This window comes from Otolemur garnettii, unplaced genomic scaffold (assembly GCF_000181295.1).
Source record: "Otolemur garnettii isolate 467f Iridium unplaced genomic scaffold, OtoGar3 scaffold00077, whole genome shotgun sequence".
In the NCBI taxonomy this organism is placed as follows: domain Eukaryota; kingdom Metazoa; phylum Chordata; class Mammalia; order Primates; family Galagidae; genus Otolemur; species Otolemur garnettii.
Window position 1 is genome coordinate 6,919,113 of NW_003852472.1, and position 25,440 is coordinate 6,944,552.

The following is a 25,440-nucleotide window of genomic DNA, read 5'->3' on the forward strand; positions in this document are numbered from 1 at the left end:
GAAAGACAAGAGAGGGAGAAAAGAAAAGAGCATTGGCAAAACAACCAGAAAATAATGAAAAATATTTCAGCTATATAAAATATATATAAAAATATTACAGCTATAATAAGTCTGTGCCTATTAATAACTATCTTAGATGTAAATTGACTAAAGTCTCCAATCAAAAGACATAAAGTAGGTTAAAAAACAGAATCTAACTACATCCTTCCTTTAAGAGACTTACTTCATCTTTACGGACACACATAGATTAGAAATAAGGGTAAGAAAAAATATATTCCATGCAAATAGAAACCAAAAAAGAAGCAGAGGTAACTATATTAGTATTAGATAAAATAGACTTTAAGCTAAAAGCTATAAAAAGAGACAAAGAGGTCACTATATAAGGATAAAGGGGTTAATTCTTCAAGAGGATGTACCCAACATTGAGAGCACTTAAATATATAAAGCAAATTCTAATAGAACAGGAGGGAGAACTAGACTGAGATGTGGTAATGGTAGGGAGCTTTAATACCCAACTTCCAACAATAAACAGATAATCCAAACAGAAAAATCAATAAGGGAACATTACGCTTGTACTATGCTTTAAACCAAATAGACTAACAGACATATTCCAAACATTCCATCCAACAAGAGCAGAATGAATGTCTTTCTCAGGTGCACACAGAACATTCTCTAGGATAGAGAATTGTGTGTTAGACCGCAAAACAAGTTTTCTTAACACATTTGAGAAGATTAAAATCATATCAAGTGTATTTTCTAAACGCAATGGTATAAAATCAGAAATGAATAATAAAAGGAATTTCAGAAAATTCACTAATATGTGGAAATTAAATAACATGCTCCCTAACAACCAATAGGTTAACAATAACGTTAAAGGGGAAATTAAGAAATATCCTGAGGAAAACGGAAACACAACACATTGTACCAAAATTTATGGGATTTAGCAAAAGCAGTTATAACAGGAAAGTTACAACACCTATATCAATAAAGAAGAAAGCTCTCAAATAACATAATACCACAACCAAAGAAAAAAAAAAAAACACAAGCTAAAAAAAAAAAAAATAAAAGAAAAAAAAAAAAAAAGAGCAGAAAAAAAAGAAAGGAAAAAAAAAAAAGAAAAGAAAAAAAAAACTGAGTTTTTTGGGAAAAGATTAACACAATTAACCAACTGTTAGCTAGACTAAGTCTCCAATAAAATAAAATGAGGAATGAAAAAGAAGACTTTACAAATGAGACCACAGAAATGCAAAGGATCATATGGGGCTACTATGAATAATTATATTCCAAGAAATTGGGTAATCTAGAAGAAATAGATAAATTCTTAGAAACATAGGATATACCAAGACAGAATCATAAAGAAATAGAAAATATGAACAAACCAATAATAAGTAAGGAGACTGAATAAGTAGCAAACAACATCTCAGCAGAGAAAAAGCCCAGGACCTGAGGTCTTCAATGCTTTAAATATCTGACCAAATATTTAAGGGACTAATACCAGCCCTTCTCAAATTACCTCTATAATAGGACGGAATACTTCCAGATTCATTGAATGAGGCCAGCATTAGCCTGATATTAAAGCCAGGCAAGAACATGAAGAGAAAATTACAGGCCAATATCCTTGATGAACATGCATGCAAAAACCCTCAACAAAACAGTAGCAAACTGAATTCAACAGCACATTAAAAAGATCATTCCCATGATCCAGTGGGATTTATCTCTGGGATGCAAAGATGGCTCAAGATCATGTAAATGTGATATACCATGTTAAATGAAAGGAAGGGCAAAAATCATACAATCATGTCAATAGATGCCAGAAAAACTTTTGCAAAATTCAGCATCCTTTGAGGATAAAAATTCTCAAAGCATTAGATACAAAAGAACTACATCTCAAAACAGTAAAGGCCAGTTATGACAAGCCCACAGCTAACACCGTCCTGAATGGTGAAAAACTGAAGGCTTTTCTTCTGAAATCAGAAATAAGGCAAGGACGTCCACTCTCACCACCTCTATTTAATATAGTACTGGAAGGCCTACCTAGAGCAATTTGGCAAGAAAAAATAACTATTAGGAGTAACAAATTGAGTAGAATTATAGGACACAAAATCAACTTCTAAGGAGCAATAGTGTTTATATACTAACAATAAACTATTCAAAAAAGTAATAAAAAATAATCCCATTTATAATAGTATCAAAAGATAAAATACTTAAGAATAAATTTAATCAAGGGATTAAAGACCTATATTCTGAGGGCAGCACCTGTGGCTCAAGGAGTAAGGGAACCCCATATACTGGAGGTGGCGGGTTCAAACCTGCCCTGGCCAAAAAAAAAAAAGAAAGATCTATATACTGAAAATTATAAAACATTGATAAAAGAAATCAAAGAAGACAAAAATAAATGAATGGAAAGATATTTTGTATTCATGGATTAGAAGAACTAATACGGTAAAATGTCCACACTAACCAAAGGAATCTACAGATTCAGTATAAGCCCTATAAAAATTCAAAGCAATCCCCAAATTCACGTGGAACCACAAAAGACCGTAAGTAGCCAAAACAATCTTGAGCAAAAAGAACAAAACTGGAGGTATTACATTATCCTATTTCAAAATACACTGCAAAGGTATAGTAATCATATCAGCATGGTATTGGCACAAAAAAGGACACACAGACCAATGGAATAGAGTGTGAACCCAGAAATGAGTCCACTCATATAATGTCAATTGATTTTTGACAAAGATGACAGAGCACAGGATTATTTGGAAAAGGATAGTCTCTTCAACGAATGGTGCTGGGAAACCTGGATGTTCACATAAAAAAGATTGAAATTAGGGGTGGTGCCTGTGGCTCAAAGGAGTAGGGCGCTGGCCCTATATGCCGGAGGTGGTGAGTTCAAACCCAGCCCTGACCAAAAACTGAAAAAAAAAAAAAAAAAGTTTGAAATTAGGCACTTATCTCACGTCCTATTAAAAAATCGATTTTAAATGAGTCAAAGATTTAACACCTGAAAATGTAAAATTATTAGAGGAAGGCAAGAGTAAAAGCCCCATGACATTATTCTGGGAATGATTTTTTTGGATGTGACCACAAAAGCACTGGCAACAGAAGCAAAAATAGACAAATGGCATTGAGTCAATTTCAAAAGGTTCTGGGGTTTTTTCTTTCTTTGGTTTTTTGAGACAGAGTCTCATATGTTGCCCTTGGTAGAGTGCTGTGGTGTCGCAGCTCACAGTAACCTCAAACTCTTGGGCCTAAGTGATTCTCTTGCCCCAGCCTCGCAAGTAGCTGGGACTACAGGCGCCCGCCACAATGCCTGGCTATTTTTATGTTGTAGTTGTCATTGTTGTTTAGCAGGCCCACGCCAGACTTGAACCCACCAGCCCCTGTGTATGTGGCTGCTGCCCTACCCACTGAGCAACAGGCACCAAGTCGAAATTCAAAAGCTTCTTGCACAGTAAAGGAAAACAGTCAACAGAGTGAAAAGATCACCTATGGAATGGGGGAAACATATTTGAAAACCATATATATCATAAGGGGTTAATATGCAAAATATATAAGAAACTCAACTCAATAGCATGAAAACAAATAACCAAGTTTAAAAAGGGGTCAAGGAACCTAAATAGACATTTCCCAAAAGCAGACATACAAATGGCCAGTATGCCTGCATGTAAAATAGGCTCAGTAGCACTAATAGTCAGGAAAATGCAAATTAAAAACACAAAGAGATTTCACCTCACATCTGTTAGAATGACTGTTACCAAAAAGGTGAAAGATAATTAGTATGGGTGAGGATGTGGAGAACAGGGAACCCTGGTACACTGTTGGTGGGAATATAAATTACTACAGCCATTATGGATAATAGTATGAGTTTCCTCAAAAAATTAAAAACAATACTACCACAAGAGCTAGCAATTTTACTACTGGGTATATATCCAAAGGAAATAAAATCAGTACGTCAAAGAGATTTATGTACTTACATTCATTACGGCATTATGCATGATAGCCAAGATACAGAATCAATATTAAGTGTCCAGGAATGGATGAATGGGTAAAGAAAATGCAAAATATATATTTCTCTATATATATATAAAATGTGAATACTATCTAGCCTTAAAAGAAAAGAAAATCCTCTTACTCGTGTTTGTGACAACTTGGACAAACCTGGAGGACATTACGTTAAGGGAATAAGTTGGACACAGAAAGAGAAGCACTTCGTGATCTCACATGTGGAATCTAGAAAAGTCAAGTTCATAGAAACAGAGCAGAACGGTGATTACCAGGGCTGCAAGCCGTGGGAGGGGAAGAGAAGAATTGGGAGATACTGGCCAAAGCACACAGATGTCACTTGGACGGGAGAAGTAGTTTCAAGAGATCTGCTGTACAGCATGGTGACTAAAGTTCATAACAATGTAGCATGTACTTGAAAATTCTAAGAGCATAGATTTTAAGTGTTTTCACTGCAAATAAATGAATGGTAAGTGTGTGAGGGAATGCATATGTTAATTAGCATGATTTAGCCATTGCACAATGTGCACCTATTTCAAAATGTCATGCTGCGTTCCGTAATTATATACAATTTTTGTCAATTAGGAATCAATACAAATAGTAATAATAAAAACGTTAATTAAGTTTATTGCTTATTAATTACATAAACAAATGCCACATATGTTTAACAACAACTGGCCTTCTAAGCCTATAAATTTGCTTGCACATATGCACACAGTTTATTCAATGAATCATTAAATGTGTCAGCAAATACATTTAAATGCCCGTGAATAAGAGGTGGCTAATTAAATTACATTAGCCCCACAGGGTGAGCTACTATGCTATCGTTAAGGCTAATCCATTCACCATAAAAAAAGAACGAAGAACTGATACATGTGACAACATGGGAAAACCTCCAGAGTATTGTGCTGAGAGAAAGAAGCCAGGCACAAATCACGAAATCACGGATTTTATGATTCTATGCCTGTGAAATGTTCAGACTAGGTAGATTCCTAGACATAGAAAGCAGATTGCCAGGAGGGGGAGTGACTGCTAATGGGTGTGGAGTCTCCTTTTGGGGTGACATTAACGTCTGAGAACTAGGTAGACAGAGGTGATGCCGGCACAACGGGGGGAATGCACCACATGCCACTGAGCTGTACACTTTAGAATGACAAATTTTATATTGTGGGAATTTCACCTCCATTTATAAAAAGTAATCCATTCATTTCATTTAAAAATACCAAATCAAGGACCTCTTACAAGCTATGTACTGAAGTGGACACAAGAGAAGAAAAAGATAGACATACTTCTAGCCTGAATGAACTGACGTAGGAAAGTCTCCAAATCAGAAGTGAACAAAAGCAATTGTCTATGTCGTCCCACGGGGGCCCATCTCCCGTCATCTCCCGTGTTGAGATGAAGTTCTACTAACTTAAAACATAATCTTAACCAGACGAGCTTGAAATGCAAAGTTCTCTTCTTTGTGCCCCTATGGTTCTGTGCTTTTCCAACGATTCATACCACTTGCTTATTGTTTGGGTAAGCATCTCTCTTTCTGCCATACTGTGGGTTCTAAGAGGAAACAGCTGGGTGTGACTTCTATTAAAGTCACAAAGCTCTTGGCACATAGTAGATGTGTGATAAACATTTCTTGAATAAATGAATGAGCAATTTCTTTCTATATATCTCCAAGTTGGGCTATTAGGTCTGGAGTCTAAAGCTTGTGGCTTTGACTCTTCACCCCTCCCATCCAAACACTAATTATAACAATAATAATAAACAGATAAGGAGCCCACATTATTTTATTGAGTTGAGTATTTTGTCAGCCACTGTGCTGGGTCTCTGTAAGGGTTACAGATAATATTGTTGACCAGGTTGCAGGAACTTGGCTTTATAACCAAAGAAATCAAGAGTCAGATTAGAAAAGTAACACCCAATTTTTATAGGAAGATTTGGTGGCAGGGTACCCAGATGCAGAGTCAAACCCATGTATGAAGCATTATGGGAAAACCAGAGTCTTTAATGTCCAAATGTTTGGGTCTGCCCACAGATCCCAGGGCAAACACCAAGTTGGCCCTATGCATAAACAACCATGGGCAAATGGACTGAGGAGATCACTTCATGACTGATGTCATGTAGAAAAAGACTAAAGTCCTTCTAGGACATAGATTCCCTGGCTTTTACCTGAGAGTCCTTGGAGGTTCTAAAATATCATTCTCACCTGCCAGGTTATGGCTTGGGGCCTGGGAAGACCCTCTCAAAGGTAGGATCCTTACCATGACCACCCAAAGTACAGATGAGCTTCCAAAATCCTTCCGGCCTCATTTCTTAATGGTTAAGTTGGTTAAAAAATATTTAAGGAGCTGAATTTATAGAGGAAAGAGTACTACATGGGAAGTGTATTAGAGGTCTACAGAGAAACAGAGCCAATAGTGTGTGTGTGTGTGTGTGTGTGTGTAACGGGAATTGGCTAATGCACTTAGGGAGGCTAAGTCCCACTACCTGCTGCAAGCTGGAGAACAGGGAAAGGGGGTGGTGTAATTCAGCCCAAGCCCAAAGGGCCAGAACCAGGGCTGTGTTGGGCAGGAGAAGACGGATGTCCTGGCTTAAGAAGAGAGAAAGAGAATCCTGTTCCCCTGCTTTTTTATTCTATTTTGGCCCTCAGTGGATTGGGTGATGTGCAACCCACCTTACACATAGAGAGAGGGGATTTTTTTTTTTAATTTAGTCTATGGATTTGAATGCTAATCTCTTCCAGAAACACCCTCACAGACCCACTGAAAACCAAAGTTTTACCAGCTACCTGGGCATCCTTTAGCCCAGGCAAATTGATGCATAAAATTAAGCATCACAAAGAGTCAGGTGGCCTAGGTTCTGGAAAAACAATTGAGCACTGCAGGCCTTGGCTTCCTTTCTTATAGAATGACAAAGTTAGAATAACTTACCTATAAAACTTGCTCTTTTCAGAACCAACCTGTGATTCGAACTCCATTGCCCAGAGTGTCCTGTCGACCCTGGTCCTAACTTTATCCCTCATTCTTTCCTTTACCCACTGGAGTTGAGAAGCCTGCACATCTCCAACAGCAGTTGCCATGCTGGTTTCTGAGCCTTGCTGCGTTCTCGTGGGCATGCTGGCTTTTCATTCTTTCCAAGTGTCTTTAAAAGGAGAAGAGCCCATCATTTGATCTGATAGCCCTTGCGCTGCTGATCTCAAACCTGCTGCTTGGAAAATCACAGGTAAAGCCTCTATCAGCATCATTAGTGAGTCAGCAGGATGCTGTTCAGATCCAGCTTTATTGAGGGAGTAAAGGGAGTTATTTGCTTGAAGACACACAATCTCCTGTAGAAGAAATACTTTGCAACCTATACATTTTGGGGGGCCCAGAATTCATCTTGAACTAAATGCGACCTTTTTTGTCATTTTCTGTCTGAAAAAAGATAGCAGTACATAGTCAGAAGTGGCAGTGTGAAAAATAAATGGAAAAAGAAATGATGGAGGGAGGCAGGATGATTTTTGTATCATTAGCTGCTCAAAGGCTTTCTCTTCCATTGGTATTTGGAGGTATCCACCAGCTTCATGGTTGTGAATGTTGATATAAGTCCAAAGAGGAGACCTCCCCAGCTTCTGCGCAAGGTGGTAGGGTGGAAGGAAAACACCAGTGCCAGTGGAATATGAGTATTTCCCCTGTGTTTGTATCTTCCTTCCTTTGGATTCTACCTAAGGTTCCTGTACCACCTTGCTTTGTTACCACCTCTGCTGTACATTACGAATTAGGACTTGGACTCACCATACGATTATGAACTTACAATTAAGAGCTGAACTCACCATAAAGGAAATTGCTCTGCATGGGGAGTGAAGGGTCCTGTCTCCTGGTTCTGATGGTTGACCTTGGGAAAGCAATTAGCCCCTCCAGGCCTTGATTTCCTTTCTTGTCAAATGGTAAGGTTGGAATAAAGGGTCTGTGAAATATGTCCTTTCTAGAGCCAACTTTCTGTGATACTATTGCTAACTCCATTTTCCATGGTGTCCTGCTAACCCTGACTCCTCATCCCTTTGTAACTATGTCCATTGCGGTTAAGAGGCCTACATGTTTGAAGACATCAAAGTTATGCCACTATTGAAGACATGCCATTGTGGTTTCAGTGATTTAACACAATCCAACATACACATACAGAAAATACTAGCCCCGTGAAATTATGGCCATTATGCTTTCTTTGCTCTTTGTATAGTAAGGACTATTAAGCTTCCATGCTGGCCTTAGCTTGGCAGCAGGCACTGTGGGAATGTGACTTGGCGCCTTAAGCTGAAGGCTCTCTTGAAAGTATTCAACCCTTACAAAATAAGGAAGGAATAATTGAGAATTCATATATATGGGATGACACGTGAGAATAAAATAAGTTCAAAGAAAGAGAAGGTGTGAGTGGGCAACAGTGGAGAGAAGGGTTTGGGAGCACGGTGGGGCTGAGGCTGGACCTTCACAGATGGATGAAGGCTGGATAGATGGAAAAATTTAGGAAGTGGAAGGGGAGGAGGAATCCCTCGTGTTGAAGATTCCATGCTGTAGGGAGCAGAGATTACATGCTGAAACTGAGGTAAATAAATATGGAGGTGGTTATAATTATACCAATGTGGCACTTTCTCATTTAAAAAACCCTCTCATCTGAGTTACCTTATTTAACTCTCATAACATCCTTTGAGTTGATCTTATTATCTCTATTTTACAGGTGAAGAAATTGTGACTCAGAGAGGTTAAGTAACTTGCCAGCAGTCACAGCGCTAATTTGTTTTTTTCTTTTTAAGTGGTAGAGGCAAAAACGTATGGCTTCTGAATTTAAGTCAATGTTTCTTTTACTCTGCAATGTTTTAAAAGCCAGCTTATAGCACGCCTTAACTGACAGGCCAGCCATCAGGGAGAAAGATCCGCGACTCGTCTAGACTCACAAACATTGCCATCATTCGTCACTGTAACTTCCATTTTCTCAAGTTGTCTCAACAAATTTTCCCTGGTCGTCTGAGCCCGCATCTATCTATGGGGTTCGGCAGGAGCTGCAGGCGGGCAGACGGGGCTGGGAGCTCCTAGAAAGTGAAGGATGAGGTTGCCTTAGAGCCTCAAGGTAGGCTGGAGCAACGGTGAAGGGGAAAATTTCAGCTGGTGGAGGTTAATTCATATAGAATTTACCACTTCAAAACTCTTTTCTCATATCAGGCAGTTTATTGAGTATCTGCTATGCGATGGGCTCTGAGCCAGGTACTAGTTATCCTTTTCCAGGGTCCTCATCAGCCATTTTAACAAGGACTTTATTAGTCAGCACCTAATAGAACTTGGCCTTTCACTGTTTCGACCTTCCATTATAAATTCATCCATTAAATAGCTGTGGAGTACCTATAATATAACTGGTCCTATTGTAGGGTAGAGGAAACACACACACAAAAGATGTTTCTAGCTGCTGGTGCAGCAATAACAAAATTAAATAATAGAATAGAATTAAAATATGCTCTGAAATAGAAACAAAGTAGATGTTAAAATTTGATAAGGAATTGGAATGGCATTTAAAATCGTTGGATAGTGCTGAGCTAATTAATTAGTAAACAGTTCAGAAGGCCTTAGACTTTGATCCCTGCATGCACAGTAAATAGATTCCAGCTAGATTAGAGAGTTGAATAGAAAGAAGAAAAGCAGACATAAGAAAAAATTGTAAAATCATGTCTCTCTCATCTTAGATTAGGAGATAACTTTCTAAGCATAAAAGCAAGGGAGGAAATCATATAAAAATATTGGATCTAACTTCACAATTATTTTTAAAAATGTTCACATACACAATATATATAGACAATGTCAACAGAGGTCTTTCAGGACAGCTTGATGCTGTAAGTTTGCTGTTGAATGATGCTCTTTGCTGGAAACTCAGAAATGATGGATAAAACATAAATGGAAAAACTAAAAGACAGGTGGAGGCTCAAGAACCAGAGAAACAACGTCATGGATTGGACACAGCAGGAACACAAGATGAAGCCAGGGCTTTCTGGACCTTGGATTCAGAATTAGGGAAGGGAGATATCCAAGAAAAAAAAATCACTGGTGTGTTTAAAGATAAGGGCTAAAGAGAGAGTTACTGAACGTGCTCACAAGGGGGGCTGGGATAATTGCTGCAAAATCCTGCCTAAGAAAAATATATTTAGATCATATGTCTGATAAAAGGATTTTTATGCAGAACATATAAAGAATTATTATAAGTCAATAATAAAAAGATGAATAACCTAACAAAAATGGTAAAGAATGTGAATAGATATTTCTCCAAAGAAATGTCCAATAAACACAAGACAGGTGCTCCACATCATTAGTCATTAGGGAAACACAAATCAAAGCCACAATGAGATGCCGCTTCATATCTGCTAAGGTAACTATTTAAAAAAGAGATGGACAATGACAAGTGTTGGCAAAGATGTGGAGTAAATGGGGGAATCCTGTACATTGTTTGAAGAAATGTCAAATGAGGCAACCACTGTGTTAAAAAAAAACTGGGCAACTTCTGAAAAGGCTAAGTGCAGAATTCTATATAACCATGTAGGTAATTCCATGTGGATATCTACCCAAGTGAATTGAAAACATGGCCACATAAAAACTTATTCAAAATGGTTCGTGTCTGGTGTTATGGACTGAACTGGTATATCCCTAAAATTTCAAGTTTGAATCCTTAACCCTCAATGTGATAATATTTGGAGATAAGACCATCCTGAGGTACTATAATTAGGTTTAGATGAATTCTTGAGGGTGGGGCTTTTATGATGGGATTTAGCACCCTTATGAGAAGAGACATCAGAGAGCTTGTGCACTCATATTCTCATATTCTCTCTCTCTCTCCCTCTTTTTCTCCACCAATGAGGACAAAGGGAGAATCTGCCACCTGCAAGCCAGGAACAGAGCCCTCACCAGAAACTGTCCATGCCAGCATTGTAATTTCAGATTTTTAGCCCTCAGAACTGTAACAAATTTCTGTTGATTTCAGTCTTCGGTATTTTGTTGCGGAAGTCCAAGTGGACTAATACAGTAGGATTGTTCATAATAGTCAAAAATTAGAAATAGTCCAAACATCCATCCATTGATGAGTAGATAAAAAAATGTGGTATAGCCATACAACAGGCTATTATTTAACCATATAAATAAGAATGAAGTCCTGATACATGCTTCAAAATGGATGAACTTTGAAAATATTATGCCCAATGAAAGAAACCAGACACAGAAGGCTATGTATGTATGATTACATTTATATAAAATATCCAGGCTAGGAAAATGCATAAAGACACAGAAAGTAGAATAGTGGTTTCCAGGGTTTGGAAATAAGACAGGATGTGGAATGACAGGTAATGGGCCAGGGTTTCTTTCTATGATGATAAAAAAAAATGTTTTGGAATTGGATAGTGGAGATGGTTGCTTAATTTTTTGGAATTGCACATATTATAAATATAAATTTTATAGTATGTGATATGTGAAGCATATGTCAATGAAACAAACCATTCTTAGGCCAGGCATGGTGGTTCATGCCTGTAATCCTAGTACTTTGGTAGAAGGAGGTACCAGGACTGCTTGAGGCTAAGGGTTTGAGACCTGCCTGGGCAAGAATAAGGCCCCATCTCTACAAAAAAGAGAAATTAGCTGGGCATGGTGGTGCACACCTGTAGTCCCAGTTACTCTGGAGGCTGAGACAGGAGAACTGCTTGAGCCCAGGAGTTTGAGGTTGCAGCTAGCTGTGATGACTCCATTGCACTCTAGCCTTGGTGACAGAGCAAGATCCTAACTCAAAAAATAAACACATGAATGAACAAGCCCAAAAACCTCACCTTTCTTTTAAAAATGCTGCTTAGGCCTACAGCTCCTGGCCAGCTGCAGGCCTAGGTGAGCACTGACCTGGCCTCCAGACTAGGAGCCTCACCAGGCCTGGAACAGGCCCTGTGACTGGATACAACAGTTCCAATATCAATACAAGGCATGGTTTTGAACTGAGGACTTCAAAGACCAGGTGGAGAAAATGGCAAACCACTGGACAGAGAAGAATAAATGAATGATAATTAAACAAAAACAAGACCCATAGGAAATGAAACTGTAACCCAAAATACCAAAATGTAAGAAAAATACTATCTCAGTGGAAGACCACTGATGAAATCAACATTCAGAATAGAGCACGAATCTGCTCAGGCAATCTTAATTTATACAACAGTCCAGCAGAGACTTTAACACTTATATTATTAGGATGCTCAAAGAGAAAAATGAAGACATTTTCCATTTTAAAAACAAGACATTACAAAACAACAAAGTAGAGCTTTAGATGCAAACAAAGAAAGATACAATTAAAATAATGAAATCCTAGAAAAGGAAGATCATGGGGACTGGAATTTTGCAAGTGGGAACAAAGGGAAGATTAGCTAATTGGAAGACAGGACAGAGAAATTCACATGAAATGCATCGTGCAAGGCAAAGAGATACAAAACATGAAATATCAGTTAAGAGACATGGAGGGTAGGTTGAGATACTTCAGCATTTCCACTGGTCGGAATTCTAGAACTTGTAGAACAAAAGAATGGTGCAGTGATGAAGAATCTGTTTTTGAAGAAATAATTCGTATAAATTTTCTAGAACTAGATAAAAATAGTCTTACACTTGTAAATGCACTCCAAGTATTCAACAGGGTGCAGCTGAATAGAAAGCTCAGGAACATACCCTTGGGTACATGAAACTCAGCATATAAACAAGACCCCATCACAAATTAATAAGAAAAGAATGTGGAGGAATATAGACAATATGTTCTTACGACATACTGTAAATAAAGCAAATTCCAAATGGACTAAAAATGCACACTTCCAAGGCAAAGCTTTAACACTTTTAGCAGAAAATATAGAAGAATATCTTTGTGATCTGTTAGGGAGCATTTCTTTAAAGAAAGGCATAAAATGCAAAGGAAAAAATTGATAGACAGACTGCATTCACATATAAAGCTTCTTCACAACAAAGATGGGGAAAAGAAAGTTAAAAGACAAGTCCGAGAGAAGGTATTTGTAAGACACAAAAACTCAGTTATTTATGGAACATTTAAGGGGCTTCTACAACAAATACTAAAAAGACAACCCAATAGAAAAATAGGCAAATAATATGAACAGGCAATTTATAGAAGAAGAAACCTGAATGATCAATGAACTTACAAAAGGATTCCCAACCTCAGGAGTGATCATGGAAGTACAAATGAAAACAACAATGAATGTCAATTCAGTTATCTGATTAGCAAAAATGAAAGTGCGACAGTCCAGAGTGTGGGTGAGGGCATGTAAGAACAGAGATTCTGGCACACTGCTAGTGGGAGTGTAAATTGGTGTAACAGCTTTAGAAGTCAATTTAATTATATTTAGTAACACTGAAGATTTTTGCACTTTATCATGCAGGAAACACACTCTCACATCAGGGATAAAAGGGAACATTTTGTGAATATTCATTACAGAATTATTTGTAATAGCAAAGAAAAAATATCAACATTCATTCACAAGAAAGATGGATGAATAATCTGTGGCACGTTAATATAGTAAAATGTACTGCAGTTAAAATGAATGGACTACAGCTCCATGAATCAATATCGAGCAATGCTGAAAAAATGTTGAACGAGAAGAGGAAGACATATACACTTTATATGGGCAGAGCGTTTATGCCAAATACACTTTATGTATGTTTTATTTTTTTCAGTTCAAACTCATTTCCCTTTTATTAAAGCCCAAGTTACCATTATGGTTTGGTACTCAATAAAGGAAAACTTGTCTGAATAAGGTAATATGTTATCATCAGTATTTCCAGCTGACTGTTTACAATCAAGTAGTATTATCAATAAATCCTTAGGAAGCCCAGCCATGGGGTTCACACTTTGTCAAGGCCCAGTTCCTCTGGAGTGGAGATTCCCAATTCATTTAAAGTTGGTCTAAGTTCCTGGATGACATAGGGGTCGATTTCCTTATGAGGTCCTGCTTTGTCCTTAACAACCTCTAGGATGCGAACTGCACTAGCCAAATCATTTAATCGTCTGCATGCCGGCAAAGCAGCATCAATGATTTTGGGTTCCAGAACCAGATCATAGCCAACAAGTGTGTTCATTCCTTTCCGCAATTCCCAGGCATCTATATCTGGCTTGTTGAAGTATGTCACCCAGCGAGCATCAAACTCTTCATCTTTCTCATGTGACCCATGGGAATAGCAGCGAATTGACTGGATAGCGGCAATAGGGCCGGGCACCAGGGCGGGGTGCAGGAGGCCTGGAGGGCCAGTCCGGGAGGCTGCGGCTAGAGCGCAGCAGCGGAGAGCAGTGCCCTGCATGACCGCGACGCTAGTGAGGAGGAAGAAGCTGGAGAGAAGGGGGCAGAGAGCTCGTGGGGGGCAGACTCACCTACGTATGTATTTATATAAATTTAAATCATGGAAAGATCACCTATATTTCTGTCTAACAAGGGTACAAGTGAACTTTTCTAGAACTAGAATGTAAATGTTTTGACACAATGACTATGCAAATGACATGAAATTTATGTGAACAATCTTGATGAAAGTATTTCAAAATGTATATGAAAACTCTACACTGTACCCCATGTTTGCATTAATGTATACAGCTATCATTTAATAAAATAAATAAATAAATAAATAAAATAAATTTAAATCATGGAAAACAATATCTTTGAAAGTCTGTGGATACCTAAATTCGTAGCAAATATCTGGAATGCAATCCACAAACCTGTGATGGTAGTTAACTAAATGGAGAAGCAGGGAATGGCTTAAGATTGGGGAGGGGATATACACAGAGCTCAAGTTTATCTACAAGATTTCATTTCTTTAAAATAAATCTGAACTAAATATAGAATAATGTTAAGGTTTTGTAAAGCAAAATAATAGATGCCTATTATTTAAAAAATATTCCTTATATTTTAGATGTTTTATAATGAAAATGTTAAAAATCCAAACACTCCAGCACTGACAGACAAAATATAAATTGACAAAAAATGGTTGCAACATGTGTTAGGCATGACTGAGTATCTTATCATATAAACTCCTCCTATTCAGCAATGAAAATGTGATGAGAATCCCAGAGAAAAGTTGGACAACAACATTCACAGGTAATTCACAAGAGTCAAATACAACTTGTGACATTATGAAAATTCAATATCACTGCAGCAATAAGATACAATTTTTTAATCTATCAGATTCTAGGAATTTGCCTGTAGGAAGTGGCCAGAGATTCTCATAAAACCTTATTTTCAGGGATCTTCTTCATTGCTGGTTATACTAGTAAAAAAAGAAAAAAAAAAAAAGTAGTGTAGTAAGGTGTATGCCTCTGTCCAAGCCAGCAGTTCAGATGAAATTGTTAATTCATTTTATCTTTTTATTTCCCATCAGCAAACACCAACAGTTCTGTTTCTTAAACTTGATGTCACACATTTTTATGTTGACATTTTAGCATCTTTGAAATTAAGATGTGTCTTAGGATTATTGCTGGCCAGGGAGCAGGCATGACATAGCTATTGTCTACACACGCTCATCGTAACTTATAGAATAGGAATCACATTCTTTTTGAAATCTTCTGAAGTGATAAACTTTGTAGGTACAAACAAGCTTGGACGTATGCATTCATCTCAAAAGTACCATCCTAGTTTAAGAGAGCAACCTAAGATGAAGGTAACTTCTTAAGGTGATAGAGTGAAATGAAACTGAACAGAATATTTGAAAGCAAGCAGGAAATGACACTTATAATTTAAGTGAAATGTGAACTAGAGGAAGTTTAGACAAAACTAAGCAATTTATGTCAAACAAGCACGGAATTGATTATTCTTTTAAAAACTAATTTCTTGAAAGACATTAGAGCAAATCTAGTTAATACTAAGCAGTTTATGTGAAAACAAGCTCAAAATCACTTGTTCTCATCAAACAAATGTCTTATTTCTCATTAGGGCTAATGAATATATAACCAAATAGTTCATATGAAACCAAATGAAGGCTCAAACATTCCTCTCAAAATGAACTTCTTACAATTATGTACCCATAATATTTAAAAATTTAAAGAAGGCTGGGTGCAGTGGTTCACACCTGTAATCCTAGCACTTTGGGAGGCTGAACAGGGCGCATTGCTTGAGCTCAGGAGTTTAAGACCAGCCTGAGCAAGAGTGAGACTCTTTCTCTACTAAGAGTAGAAAAACTAGCTGGGCATTGTGATGGGTGCCTATTGTGCCAGCTACTTGGGAGGCTGAGGTAAGAGAATCACTAGAGCCCAAGAGTTTGAGGTTGTGGTGAGAGCTATGATGCCATGACACTACCCAGGGTGACAAAGTAAGATTCTGTCTCAAAAAAAAAACAAAAACAAAAACAAAAAAATAAGTAAACAAATAATAGAAATGTAAAGAATTGACTTCTTAGGATGAATTAGAGTATTTGTAGTTGAAACTTAGCAGTATATGTGAAATCCAGCTCAAAATCATTCATTCATTTTCAAACAAAACTCATAAACTTTATATATATGAACCAGACAAATGTTCTTGCTGTGGTTATCAAGGCATCATTGGATTACACAGTGACCATTTGTTTACCAAACCCTTTTGGTAGATTTGGGTTGCTCTGATTGAAAAGGATAATCTTAGCATCTCTTTGGGGAAGGCATTTTAGGAAGATTTGTGGGTACTCTAAAGGAATGCAGAGAGAGTGATAGGGGATGTAGAGATACCCTCATTGTGTAAGCCTGTGAAAATCAGTAAGATACTCCCTAAGTCTCCAAAAGATGAAGGGGCCAAGAATAGAGAGCAATCAAAGGATAGAAAACAATTGGAGACAAAAAGAAACATTTGAAAGATGCATAACTTCTCTGAAAGTCAGAGAAATGCACCCAGGGAAAAGAAGTTGATTTTTGCCTATCCAGTTACTGAAGATTTTAAAAGATAAACAACTGTCCATTATGCTTGGATTGCAGTATTACAGGAACTGTTACGTTCTCTTCAGAGACTGGTAATTGAAGCAGGCTTTCAGGAAGGTAATTTGTCAACATGTAAAAAGAGTTTTAAAAATACCCATACCTCGGGCGGCACCTGTGGCTCAAAGGAGTAGGGTGCTGGCCCCATATACCGGAGGTAGTGGGTTCAAACCCAGCCCCAGCCAAAAACTGCAAAAAAAAAACCCCCAAACCATACCTTGCTCATTGATGCAACAAAAAGTAGGAAAGATAAACCAAAACTAAACAAATTGATGATCTATGGAAGAGGAGGGATATGAGAAGTGGGAAGATGTATCAAATAGCAGGGACAGAGAGGGCGTGACATGTGTCTTATATACGCAGGGTGGGCATAAAGTTCATGTGCAATTTAAAATAGTAAAATAGTAAACTGTATATCCCGGGTACATAGTCCTGAGTTTGAGAAACATAGTAATGTTTTACATGCACCCCCAAATAAATAAAAAAATCATAATCAACCAGGCTGTTGGTGAGAGGGACTAAAAATAGAGTAGAGAAAGCAAAAAAATGAACCTAACTGTGTTATAAATGATTAACTACATTGAACTATATTGAGGAGAGTGTGGAAGGAAAGAACTAACCTTAGCAATTTTGGAAAATTAAATTTATTTATTTATTATGTGTTTTAGAGACAGGGGTCTTACTATGTTGCTCAAGGTAGCCTTGGACTCCTGGGCTCAAGGGACCCTCCTGCCTCAGTCTCCTGATTAGGAAAATGGGATTTTGACTGGATATTGCAAGACTGAAAACAAAGAAAACTGTATACAAATCCAGTGCTCTAGTTAGTAAATGTGCTTCTGACAGGGATAAGAGTTAGTAATTCTGAAACTATATTTTGTGTTTATTTGGATTGAATAAAGGAATAAATACATCATAGATGAAGTTGCTGGTTTCCTCCCTGTCAGATAAATAAATTGCAAATAAGGAAAAAAGAAAGGCTAGAATTAACTCTATGGGTTTGGATTATAACAGCAAATATCAATATGAACTCATGTTTTGAAATACATGCACAGAAAAAAGTGCAGAAACAAACATCAAGGTGTTTGCACGTGTGGATTAGAAGGTATATATATGTGTGTGTGTGTACACATATATATACACACATATGTACACACACACATACATATATACACACACATACAAGGTCTGAAAAATAAGTTCATGGACTCATCCTAGAGAAAGTGCTATATACCTCATTGTTGAATATCTACAGTCACCTACAGAGTGTTCCCCTTGTCAGGCTGTGAACCAATGCCAGCACCTAGTGCACACTTCAAAGCAATTTGGGAACTCTTTTTTTTTTTTTCCTGGAATGGCCATCAGAGCTGTCTTCATATTGCCCTTGATATCCTGAAAGTCATCAAAATGTCTTCCTTTCAACATTTTCTTTATCTTTGGCTAAATAAAAAAGTCAACAGGGGCCAGATCAGGTGAGGAGGGAGGATGTTCTAATACAGCTATTTGTTTACTGGCTAAAAACTTCCTCATGGTCAGTGCTGTGTGAGCTAGTACATTGTCGTGATGTAAGAGCCCCCCCCTCCTCATGCCAATATTTTCAGATTTTCTAACTGTTTCTCTGTCAATGTGTTCTTGGTCTGCTATGCTTCTCACAATCAGACGAAGATTTTGACACAGAATTCGATGAATTGTTCAATTTTTTTTTATCAGTTCTGCTAGTTACTGGCTGCCTGATTTTCTTCATCAGTGATGCTTTCTCTCCCCTGAGCAAAACATTTAATCCATTTGTACACTGCCATTTTCTTCATGTCATTATCCCCATAAACTTGGACTAACATGTTCCTGATTTTGCTTCCACTCTTGTTAAGTTAATGAGAAATTTAATGTGTGTTCATTGCTCTAATTCAAGCTCTGACATTCTTGTGATAGCACTCAAAAACACACAACAATAATAATGAACACCACTCAGAAAGACACCACCACACATCGACCTGAACACAGCTGTGAGACAATAACATATCAAGGTTATGAAACCTTACCAAGTTGTTCCTACAGTGCTGCCAATGTAAACGCTCAGTGGCAAGTTCACGAACTTAATTGTCAGACCTCAGATATTCTACCTATGTCTACGGAAAGGACCAAGGGTAGGGACAGTAGTAGCAATGAGGATATTTAGTACCCAGACCTTTGCTTCTAAATGCCATTCCCAATAAAAGAAATGGGTCTACTTGGAGAAGTGGATGATGATTCCAGAGCTGGAGGTAAGAAAAAATGCAAGGTAAACCAGAAATACCTTGAGTTGCCAGAAATCAAGCATTCAAGAAAGAATGAGAGTACATCAAAAAAACACAGGGGACAACACTGGAGGAGATACCAATGCCCAGAGCTAGACTAGAGCAAGCAGCAAAATAAATAACTCCATTATTGGCTTCAAACCCACAAAGTGAAAAACAAAACAAAGCGTGAAGAAAAGAAAATCCACGAGTCTATATATGCAGAGCTGTTGTCATATTACCCCTGATATCCTGAATGTCATCAAACCCAGCACATAGGCAGACCCTGGGTTACGAATGAGACAGGTTCTGTAGGTTTGTTCTTAAGTAGAATTTATATGTAAGTTAAAATAGGTACAGCTACTTATTACCTGTAATAGTCTCCATAGGTGTGTCATATTTCAGTCAGATGTGTGTAACTCGGAGACTGCCTGTAATAGCATTTTGGTCAACAGTGGACTGCATATATAATGGTGGTCTCATAAGATTGAGACCACTAAAAAACTCCTACCACCGAGTGACATCATAGCTGTAGTGATGTTGTAATGTTGTGCAACACATTACCTTTTCTATGTTTAGATATGTAAAGAGATATACATATTTAGCATCATGTTATAATTGCCCACAATATTCAGTACAGTAGCATGCTGTACATACTGTATAGTTTGTAACCTAGGAGCAATAGGTTGTACCATATAGCCCAGGTGTAAGTATACTCTACAATGTTCAGACAATGTCAAAATTGCCTAGTGACGTGTTTCTCAAAATATATCACTGTCAAGGGTATTTGGTAGGACCTCACCTGATGTGCATAATGTAATGGTACATTTCAAAACTACTAAGAATATAATATAAATGTCTTACCACAACAAAAAAAAATATACATCACTATCATTAAGTGATACATAACTGTAAAGAATAGAATAAATAAATTAATAGGCACAAAGGGATAGCTCTTCTTTAGAGAAGAATTCTAATCAATAAATGTAATAGGATGAAAGAAATAGAAAATCACAATAATAATTACTATAAGCAAGTTCTATCAACAGATGCTAGAAATTACTATAGTATTCAAAAATTTGAAATCACTTGTTTCTATACATTAGCAAAAAACATTCTAAAAAGGAAATTAAGGCTGGGCACAGTGGCTCATGGTTGTAATCTGAGCACTTTGAGGGGTTGAGGTAGGAGGATTGCTTGTGCCCACAAGCTCAAGACCAGGCTGGACAACACAGTAAGGCCTCATCTCTACAAAAAGCAGAGAATTAGTGGGGCATGGTAGCACATACCTGTAGTCTCTCTCAGCTGCTTGGGAGGCTGAGGTGAAAGAATTGCTTGAACCCAGGAGTTCAAGGTTGCAATGAACTGTGAACACTCATTGTATGCACTCTCCAGGCTGGATGACAGAATGAGACTCTGTCTCTCTTAAAAAAAAAAAAAAGAAGAAGAAGAAGAAGAAGAAGAAAGAAAGAAAAGTAAATTAAGAAAAATGTTCCATTCACAATAGTATCAAAAGAATAAAATACTTAGGAATAAACCTAACCAAGAAGGTGAAAGATTTATACACTGGAAACAATGAAATTTTGCCAAGAGAAATTAAAGAAGACACAAGATGACATCTTGTACATGTGGATTGAAAGACTTACTAGTAAATGTCTAGTAAATGTCTATACTACCCAAAACAATGTTCAGATTCAGTGCAATCCCTGTCAAAACCCTAATGACACTTTTTGCAAAAATAGAAAAATTCATCTATAGAATCTCAAGGGACTCCAACCTTCCAAAACAATTTTGCAAAAGAAGAAAAAAGATCATAAGACTCACACTTCCTAGTTTCCAAACATATTACAAAGCTACAGTAATCAGAACAGGATGGTATTGGTATGCAGACAGACATTTAGGACAGTGGAAGAGAATAGGAAGCCCATAATCTCTTGTATATGTGGTCAAATGATCTTTGACAAGTGTTTCAAGACTGTCCAATGGGGGAAAGGATGGTTTCCTCAACAAATGCCACTGAGAAAACTGGATAAATACATGCAAAATAATGAAGTTGGACCCTTATAATACAGAGTCTACAAAAAATTAACTCAAAATGAGTTAAAGGCCAAAATACAAGACCTGAAACTATAAAACTCTTAGAAGAAATTATAGGATGAAAACTTCATGACATTGGACTTGGCAATGAGTTCTTGGATACAATACCAAAAGCACAGGCAAACAAGAGCAAAAATAAACATATGGGACTATATTAAACTTAGAAACTTTTGTGTATCAAAGAACATAATAAATAAAGCAAAAAGATATTGAGGAATGGAAAAAAATATTTTCAAATCATAAGTCCCGTAAAGTGTTAATACCCAGAATATGTAAAGAACTTAACAATAACAAGATCAAATAATCCAACTTAAAAGTGATCAAAAGGATTCACATAGGGACTGCAAACTAATACCACCTCTGTGGAAAGTAGTGTGGAGATACTGCAAAGAGCTAAAAGTAGACCTGCCATTTGATCCAGCAATTCCACTACTAGATATTTACCCAAAGGGAAAAAGCACATTTTACCATAAACATGCTTCCACTCAAGTATTCATAGCAGCACAATTGCAAGGATATAGGAACAACTCAAATGCCTATCAATACATAAGTGGATGAATGGCTCAGCACCTGTAGCTCATTGGTTAGGGCACCAGCCACATACACTGGGGCTGGTGGGTTCAAACCCAGCCCAGGCCTGCTAAACAACAATGACAATTACAACAATAACAAAAAAATAGCTGGGCATTGTGGCCTAAAGTCCCAGCTACTTGGGAGGCTGAGGCAGGAGAATGGCTTAAGCCCCAAAATTTGAGGTTGCTGTGAGCTGTGATGCCACAGTACTCTACTGAGGGTGACATAATGAGACTCTGTCTCAAAAAAACCAAAAAATACATAATGGATGAATAAAATGTGATACTTGTATGCCATGGAGTACTACTCAGCCATAAAAAATGGTGTTCTAGTATCTTTTGTAACAACTTAGATAGACCTGGAGACCATTTTTCTAAGTGAAGTATGATAAGAATGGAGAAACAAACACCACATGCATTCAGTACTAAATTGAAACTAGTCCATCAATACTTAATGTGCACATAGTGAGTGCGCACAACTCACTGGGATTCAAGTAGGTGGATGGGGGAAGGTGGGGTAGGGATAATTCACACCTAATGGGTATAATGAACTCATTCTGGGTGGAAAGGGGCACACTTAGAACTTTGACCTGCCAAACAAACTATGTAACCAAAACACCTGTACCCCTATAATATTCTGAAATAAGAAGGACTCACAGAGACATTTCTCCAAAGATGATATACAAATGGCCAACAAGCATATGAAAATCTGCTCAACATCACTAGTCATCAGAGAAATGCAAATCAAAACCTCATGTTCATTAAAATGGCTACTATTGAAATAAAACAAAATAGAAAATAGCATGTGTTGCCAATGAAGTGGAGAAATTGTGCACCCTGGGATTGTTAAATAATGCAACTGCTGTGGAAAAGAGTACAGTGTTTTATTAAAAAATTAAAAATAGAACGACCATATGATCCAGCAACCCCTCTTCTGGGTATATGTACAAAAGAATTGAAACAGGGTCTCAAAGAGATACTTGTACACTTTGTGTTCATAGCAGTACTAATCACAGTAGTCAAGGGGCAAAAACAGCCTAAACATCAGCAATGGATAAATGTGATATATGCACACAATGGAATATCATTCAGCCTAACAGAGGAAGGAAATCCTGTAACATGCTACAACATGGATGAACTTTGAGGACATTATGCTAAGTGAAATAAGCCAGTCACAAAAAGGCAAATACTATATTATTCCACTTATCTGAGGTACCGTGTTTCCCCGAAAATAAGACCTACCCACAAAATAAGCCCTAGCAGGATTTCTATGCATTTGTTAAATATAAGCCCTACCCTGATAATATGACCTAGTGATGGGTGTGGCTATGCATGCCCATATCTGCATAGCCACGCCCTGCATTTCAGCCCAGAGAGAAAGACATCCCCTGAAGATAAGCCCTAGTGCGTCTTCTTGAGAAAAAATAAATATAAGACAGTGTTTTATTTTCAGGGAAACACTATATCTGCAGTAGTCAGACTCAAAGAAACAGAAAGAGGAAAGTGTTTATTGGGGACTTGGAAAGGGGAGAAAGGGGTGTTGTTTAGTGGGTAAAGTTTCCGATACCACAGTAAAAATAAATGGCTAAAAATTTGAGAAGAAACAGAGTATTTGCATAGTCTGAAAGAATCATAACTCCTTCAAACACTTATTAATGACAAAGAGATATGTAGTAACTTCGTTCACAATGTAGAAGCTGGTCAGACAATAGACATCACTTTAACTTAAATGCTCTGCCTTAACGTCACCAAAAATAACATGTATCGACCTAGGAAGCCCCTCACGTGACACGCGAGAAGGGCACAACAGCAACTTCTGAGGTTTTCTTAAGAAAAATGCATAACCTGAGTCCAATCTGTGCAACCATCAGACAAACCCACATTTGGGGACATTCTAAAAATTTCTGACCAGTACTCAAGGTCCTCAAAAGGACAGGAAGGACTGAAGGACTGTCACAGGTTGGAGGAAATAGAAAAAAATGACAACTAAATACACCATGTGACCCTAGATTGACTCTTGGACCAGACTCGGGATCTAAGTGGGAAAACTGGTAAAATTTGAATAGAGTCTGTAGTTAGCACCAGGTGAATGGTGCTGTACCAGAGCCTACATTTTGTTAATTGTCCTATGGTTAGGCAAGACCTTAACATTAGGAGAAACTGGATGAAGAGTTTATAGAAATGCTCTGTACTATTTTTGTAACTTTCTATAAGTCTGAAATTATTTCAAATTGCCATTTTAAAAAATCCATACACATTTTCCCCTGAGGAACTCCTTTTTCATCTTTCCTAAAGAAATAGTCTGAAATATAAAACTGTTTACATAAAAGATATTTATCACTTCATTATTCATAACAATAAATCAGAAAGACTCTATAATGTGTTCACAAATAGGATGATAGCTAGTCAGTTATGATCTTTTCTGGGCTCTTGGATTTACATGTAACCTGTATGCTAATGACTTCCCCACGTGCAGCCTGTTCAGACAGGCAGCCGGCAGGGGCTTCACATTAGCACTCAGGGACGTCTAAGAGGCACGCCGACTTAGTATAGCTAAAAGAGAGTTCTGGATTCCGTCCCTCACCCCACCCTCACTCTTCTCTGTTGCTTAGGTGAGATCCTAGAAGTCATCTTTGATTCCTTTCATTTACTCCTCTTCCATACTTACTCCAGAAGCGAACCCCTTAGCTTTTGCTCCAAGATGTATCACTGGTCCATTGTTTCATCCTGACAGAGCCCACAGACATCTCTCCCAGACCACTGCAGAGCCTCCCAGCTCATCTCCCTGTTTCTTCTGTTCTCTTCTTGATCATTCTCCATGCAGCCATCTGACTGATGTTAAAAGACGCACATCAGCCTATTCCTCCTCTGCCCAAATCATTCCCCATTGCACTTACTATCCAACTTCCTTGCCATCTCTTGTTACGTCTTGCAGCAGCTGGCGGGGTCTTCAGCCGGGACCACCCCCCTCTGCTTCTCCCCTCCTCTCTTCTGAGTTCTGGAACTGTGTTCTCATTTTCTCAAACAGGCAAATTATTTTCCTCTTCAGGAATTTTGCTACTCTGTTTACACAGAAGGTTCTGTGTCCAGATCTTCCATGTCTGTTCCCTTCTTGTAGATCAGGACTGGAATGAACTGTCACCTCCTCAGAGAAACCTGCTTAGGCCACTCCATGTCAAGCAGCCACGCCCATCCCATCGTCACTCTCTGTGCCAACAATGTCTTTTACTGATTTCTGAGCAGTAGTAACAACCTAAAATAAATTAAGTGCCGGACACTATGGCCCTTCACTCTTAAATACTTCCTCATACATTTCTTAAAAATAATGACAATTCTCCATATAACATTAATATCATAATCACAATTGAGAAAATTAACAATTCCGTAATTTCATCTAATATACAGTTTAAATTTCCCTAACTGTCCTACAAATGTCATATATGTCAGTGTTGTCTTCCCCTGACTTGGGGAACCATCATGTCTCATGTGCTGCATTTGGCTGTGATGTCTCTCTAGTTTCTTTTACTTATTTTGCCTCT

The 25,440-nt window shown here is 37.8% G+C and overlaps 1 protein-coding gene across 1 annotated transcript; it reads right to left on the reverse strand.

Moving 5' to 3' along the window:
• Positions 1–13,695: 13,695 nt before the first annotated feature.
• Positions 13,696–14,337, reverse strand: LOC100950124 (cytochrome c oxidase subunit 5A, mitochondrial-like). The gene has a single exon (XM_012807856.2). It carries the CDS (start codon positions 14,331–14,333, stop codon positions 13,881–13,883), a length of 453 nt encoding a protein of 150 aa, XP_012663310.1. The 5' UTR covers positions 14,334–14,337; the 3' UTR covers positions 13,696–13,880.
• Positions 14,338–25,440: the final 11,103 nt, after the last annotated feature.

Coding starts and splice junctions, on each gene's coding strand:
- LOC100950124 (XM_012807856.2), bottom strand. CDS start 14,333: ATGCAGGGCACTGCTCTCCGCTGCTGCGCTCTAGCCGCAGCCTCCCGG.